At 40.7% G+C, this 5,633-nt stretch overlaps 1 protein-coding gene across 3 annotated transcripts; it reads left to right on the forward strand.

Annotated features, from left to right (window-relative positions):
- The first annotated feature begins 662 nt into the window (after nucleotides 1-662).
- On the forward strand, nucleotides 663-4,875 carry LOC109156546 (probable inactive receptor kinase At2g26730). Of its 3 annotated transcripts, none has more exons than XM_019304402.1 (3): nucleotides 663-2,186; nucleotides 3,796-4,463; nucleotides 4,573-4,875. In XM_019304402.1, the coding sequence occupies exons 1-2, from the start codon at nucleotides 872-874 to the stop codon at nucleotides 4,416-4,418; spliced, it is 1,938 nt and encodes a 645-aa protein (XP_019159947.1). In that variant the 5' UTR covers nucleotides 663-871; the 3' UTR covers nucleotides 4,419-4,463; nucleotides 4,573-4,875. The 3 variants fall into 3 exon arrangements, with proteins under 3 accessions (XP_019159947.1, XP_019159954.1, XP_019159946.1); XM_019304409.1 differs by having other exon boundaries at nucleotides 4,583-4,875; XM_019304401.1 differs by having other exon boundaries at nucleotides 3,796-4,875.
- The last annotated feature ends 758 nt before the right edge of the window (nucleotides 4,876-5,633 follow it).

Genomic DNA, 5,633 nt, shown 5'->3' on the forward strand with positions numbered 1-5,633 from the left:
GAGAAATAAGAAATATAAAGTCTCAAATCGAATTCTTTCAAACGGAACCGAAATTGGAGTGAGCTAAATTTCATAGAGTTAATACCGTCCAAGGTCCTACGAGTATAGTGGTTTTGCCACATTTAGTCTTAAACTTTCAAATTAACCATCTATGGTCCTTCGACTTTCAAATTTAACTATTCGTGGTCCAAGTTAACTACTCATGGTCCTTCAACTATTAAATTTTAACCAACCATGGTCCTTTCAAGAGGACCATGACTGGTTAAATTTTGAAACTTGAATGACCATGAGTGGTTAACTTTGACCACGAATGGTTAAATTTGAAAGTCGAAGGATTACATATGGTCAATTTGAAAATTTAGAACTAAACGTGGCAAAACTATTATACTCGGAGGACCTCAGATAATATTAAGTCAAATTTCATACATGCTATGCTGTAGACGATGGCTTCAATTTCTAGTACGGACTACGGGGTATGATATTGGTGACTATTAATACGGGAGTATATTTTAATTTTGATAATTGAGTATTACTCCGTACATATTTGCGTAACCTCACTGTTTATCTTCACTCGTTGAGGAATCGCGTGTGTACAAACGCCATTAAAATAACGTAAAAACTTGCCCAATAAAAAGTTCTAGTGTTCTGCACCTCCTCCGCAGTCCGCCCAACCATATAAAACCACAGTTCCTCTCTCTCTCTCAGTCTCTCTCACATACAAACACGGGCGTTTTTCTTTCTCTCTCTAAAACTCGCTCCTCTCTCATGGCAACTCGCCGGGGACTCAGTTTTGGTGGTTTGAGTATTTGAAAGCATCAGAGATATATATAATTGTTTCACATTATAGTTTTTGGGTTTGGAGGGGAGAGTTATGGCAGTGATTGCGGAGTCTGGGCTTGTTTTGTTGTGCTTGGCTTTGGTGGTGTCCCAGCAGCTGAGTCGGTGCCGAGTCAACTCGGAGCCGACACAGGACAAGCAGGCTCTCCTTGCTTTCTTGTCGCGAACCCCACACGAGACTCGGGTCCAATGGAACCCGGCCACCTCGGCGTGCACATGGGTAGGCGTCGGCTGTAATGCCAACCAATCGTTTGTGTATTATCTGAGGTTGCCCGGTGTTGGGTTGGTCGGGGATATTCCGGCGAACACCATAGGGAGGCTGAGCCAGCTCCGGGTGTTGAGTCTCCGGTCGAATCACCTCACGGGTTCAATCCCGCAGGACTTCACTAACCTCAAATTCCTCCGCAGCCTTTATCTTCAGAACAACCAGTTTTCCGGCGGGTTTCCTCCGGGTCTTACTGAGTTAACTCGTCTTGGCCGCCTAGACATCTCGTCTAACAAATTCGCCGGCCCAATCCCGTTCTCTCTCAACAACTTAACTTCTTTGAGTAGGCTTTACTTGCAGAAGAATGGGTTCGAGGGGACACTGCCGAGCATCAACCTTCCAAGCTTAACTGATTTCAATGTCTCTGATAATCACCTCAATGGGTCAATTCCTGCTACGCTGTCCAAGTACCCGGTGTCATCTTTCGCCGGAAACATCGATCTCTGCGGCGGCCCATTGCCGCCGTGCAACCCATTTTTTCCATCTCCCGCGCCTTCACCTTCAGCCCAGCACCAAATCACCCCGCAGCATAGAAACTCCAAGAAGCTCTCTACGGGCGCCATTGTCGGAATCGTAGTTGGCTCCGTCTTGGCACTCGTCCTTCTATTACTCATCCTCTTCTTCTGCCTACTGAGAAAGAGAAGAGGGCCGGAACCCAAGACGCAGAAGCCGTCGACAACCGCGAGGGCCACCGCCGCTGCAGGAGAAGCCGGAACGTCGTCGTCAAAGGACGACTTAACCGGTGGATCAGCCGAAGGGGAGAGGAACAAGCTGGTGTTCTTCAATGGGGGAGGAGGGTACAGCTTCGATCTGGAGGACTTGTTGAGAGCGTCGGCTGAGGTGTTGGGGAAGGGAAGCGTGGGAACGAGCTACAAGGCGGTGTTGGAGGAGGGGACAACGGTGGTGGTGAAGAGGCTCAAAGATGTGGCGGTGACTAAGAAGGATTTCGAGCAGCAAATGGAAGCCTTGGGGAAGATGAAGAATGAGAATGTGCTTCCTTTCAGAGCCTTTTACTACTCAAAAGATGAGAAATTATTAGTCTCTGATTACATGCCTGCTGGTAGCTTATCTGCTCTTCTTCATGGTATGCTTCTCTTCATCTATCTCTCTCTGTCTATATATATTTCTCCATTTCTGCTAATTTCCTGTTTCCACTTTCTGAATTTACCATCATCCCCTGCTACATTATGGATCTTGTGAATAGGACTTAAGTAAAGATTTATGGAAAAATTTGATGTTCTTGATTTCAAAATTCATCTTTATGGCAATAGGTTATGCCATTTCCTAGCCTTCCTATGAAATTTATGATGCAAAATCCTTTTCTACATTTGGGTATTTAATTTGCTTCTGATTCTTCCCAGTTGAGCATGAATGGGTTTGGGGAAATTTCCATTTTTTTTATTTTTTATTTTGTTGGTGGGAGCTATTAGGACTCTTTATCTGAGGAAACTAAAATTCCTTCTCCATCTCCTTTATTATTGAGAATATATCATTTAACAATCTTATCGTGACTTGGACTATGTGCATCTTTATAAATACATATATTCTGGTACTTTAAATACAATGGATTTTCGTATCAGAGCAACTTAATTCTTGAATTTATTAAAGAGGGAATTTAATTAATTCATGGTGGTGTTTCATTTTCCATCCTAGCTTGCAATCTTTCCTGCATTGATTTGCCCAGACTCCAAACTGTTGCCATAATTTAGACTCTTTCAGGAAACTGGAGTTATTCTCCCCCCTCAATTATTGAAGTTTGGTGCCTAGATATTTGGTTTCCAGTTGTAACATTCACAAAACTCCTTGGTTTCTTCAGCTGGTTGCCAATATTTTAATGTAATGTTAAGGGCATTTAGGAATTAAGATACTAAGGTTGTGCTGGAAAAGATTTATTATTTTATGCATAGCAGATTGTGGTTGCTGCTCAGATTTAATTCCTCAAGCTCTGTGAGAGAGCCAAGGGAACAATACAATATGGTTTCTACTTTCTACATTATTATAAGTATTATAGTACATGGGAAATACAAGACCAACATTACATTACTCTGGGCCACCATGAATCTTGGTTCACTACCAACATGCTTTCCTGTTTTATAATTGTTGAGAGAAATTAAAAAAGGGCAAAAAATATATAGGAAAGAATACCTCCAGATCTACCTTTTATTATATGATCCAATAGAAAAATGCTTCCTTTCCCAAATTGCCCCAACAGTTTGTGCTGTTTTTCAACTATGCCCTGATCTATCTCAGATGCCAGTTCTTACCTTAAGTTAGTCTGTCTGTCTTCAACTTAATCACAAGTGCTAATGGAAGGGCAGCCAAAGCAATAGGTTTCAAACCCACCACACAAAATGTTATGCCAATCATGCCCTCTTTGTTGTTACTTTGATACCCAACTTCTAGACCTGTTATTTACAAAGCAATCTGACTGTCATAATTGTCTACTTGTTAAATCAATCTCGATTACCTTTCTTTTCATTCACCATATATGTCTTGTGATTATTCAAATTTGGAATGTAAAGCTAACTCATAAGCTTGCCAAAATGCCATAAATTCATTCCATTTTTCTTGGATAACTGACTTGTTGCTGCACTGCAACTATTTCCAGTTCTTTTGGTTTTAAACTTTTGTCCATCTTACAAATTGTTTACCGTTCTGGAACTAAAGTATAGAGGTTTGGTGAATACTTACAGGTAGTAGAGGGTCTGGCCGCACGCCCCTAGACTGGGACAGCAGAATGAAAATCGCGCTAAGTGCTGCTAGAGGCATTGCATATCTGCATGTCTCGGGTAAAGTCATCCATGGCAACATCAAGGCATCGAACGTCCTCCTCAAACAAGACAACTACAATGCCTGCGTATCAGACTATGGTTTGAACGCCCTGTTCTCCACCTCGACGCCTGTCAATCATAGGGTTGCAGGCTATCGTGCCCCCGAGATGCTTGAAACCCGAAAGGCCACGTTCAAATCTGATGTGTACAGCTTTGGAGTATTGATATTGGAGCTTCTAACGGGAAAAGCCCCAAATCAGGCGTCTTTTGGCGAAGAAGGCATTGATTTGCCTAGATGGGTCCAAAGTGTTGTTAGGGAGGAATGGACAGCTGAGGTGTTTGATGTTGAGCTAATGCGGTACCATAATGTGGAAGAAGAGATGGTACAACTACTTCAGATAGGAATGGCATGTGTTGCTATGGTGCCAGACCAAAGACCTGCCCTGCCGGATGTTGTGAGGATGATTGAGGAGATCAACAGAGTCGACACAGATGATGATCCGTCAAAAGGATTGGACATCCAAACGCCCCCTCAAGACTCCTAATTGTCACCCCACACCAAAGACAAAGGGCGGTCGCAAGATGTAAAGGTAATAAGCGTGCGTCATTACATGTCATCAAGGCCTGCATAACCGTTTTCGGGGATATTGAAGTTTGAGAGTGACCCATTGTGTTAATAATTTTTTTTTTTTTTTCAAGATTTTTTCAGAAAATTGTGCAATGAATTATAGGGAGAAGATGGTAGTGGAAACTTGATCAAGTTGGGGGGGGGGATTTGGGGTTACATGAGGTGATTGTAAGTGGATCCACTTGTTTCTTTCATCACCTTATTCTTTTTGTTCAAAAGTGTACTAGTGGAGGGAGTAATGTATCTTGCATTTGGCCTTTCTTTCTTGTATTGTGTAAGTAATGGGATGCCCACCAAAGTCTAAATTTTTGTCTTGTGAATTTCAATTTTGAATTCAATGCATGCCAACTGGGGAGTTGAATTTTTTACATCTTCAACTCGTCTCATTATCCATTTATTACTTCATTCTAATTAATGTCAATTGTAGGTGTGATTGGTCAAACTTTGAGAGTTTAAATTGATTGACTTTTAATGCATTTCCCTTCTTGTCTTCTTTGTCTCTTGTTCTATATTTGGTAATTTATGTTCTAAGCTAGTTTGACATATGGTAACATGCCATGAGGGTTGAGGCAAATATGGTCATGCATTAATTACATGTGGTAAGTTGTCATTTCTTATCTTAATTAACATAGTGAAAGATAAATTGTCCATTATCTAAGCAAAATGTCATTTAATAAAAAGGTTTGCACACATAATTTACTAAATGTCATGAATATGATTAGTTTTGATGTGCAGCTTTAATTGACTAGTCGAAGAAACATGTGATTAGATAAAAAAAAAATTAAATAAATATTCTGCTTGTTTGAGGAGTTAATCTATTTGAAAAAGTAGGGCCAATAAGAACATAACAAGGCTTTCTAAACAGCTCAAAAAGAAGGTTTTTTTTTTTTTCTTTTTATTAATTCAAGAAATTCCAAATTGCATCTGAAAAAGAAAATAGAAAACAGCTGAGACAAACATGCACTAAAAGGAATACGGACAACGGGGATTTGATTAAGGAGTTGTGTTTTTGGGTTTCAAGACTTTTGGCTAATAAATTCTACTTACAAGTTGACTGAACAGTGTGTAAAGTGCATGATATGTAATCCATATATCCACACCAGCAGCACCTGTGTTTAGAGAATTTAAATTA

Source organism: Ipomoea nil, unplaced genomic scaffold (assembly GCF_001879475.1).
Source record: "Ipomoea nil cultivar Tokyo-kokei standard unplaced genomic scaffold, Asagao_1.1 scaffold0276, whole genome shotgun sequence".
Taxonomy (NCBI): Eukaryota; Viridiplantae; Streptophyta; class Magnoliopsida; order Solanales; family Convolvulaceae; genus Ipomoea; species Ipomoea nil.

What these genes read in the sequence shown, in the direction of transcription:
- LOC109156546 (XM_019304401.1), top strand. Translation starts at nt 872, where the DNA reads ATGGCAGTGATTGCGGAGTCTGGGCTTGTTTTGTTGTGCTTGGCTTTG. An exon ending in CTTATCTGCTCTTCTTCATG is followed by an intron (nt 2,187 to 3,795) that starts GTATGCTTCTCT and finishes GAATACTTACAG; the next exon opens with GTAGTAGAGGGTCTGGCCGC.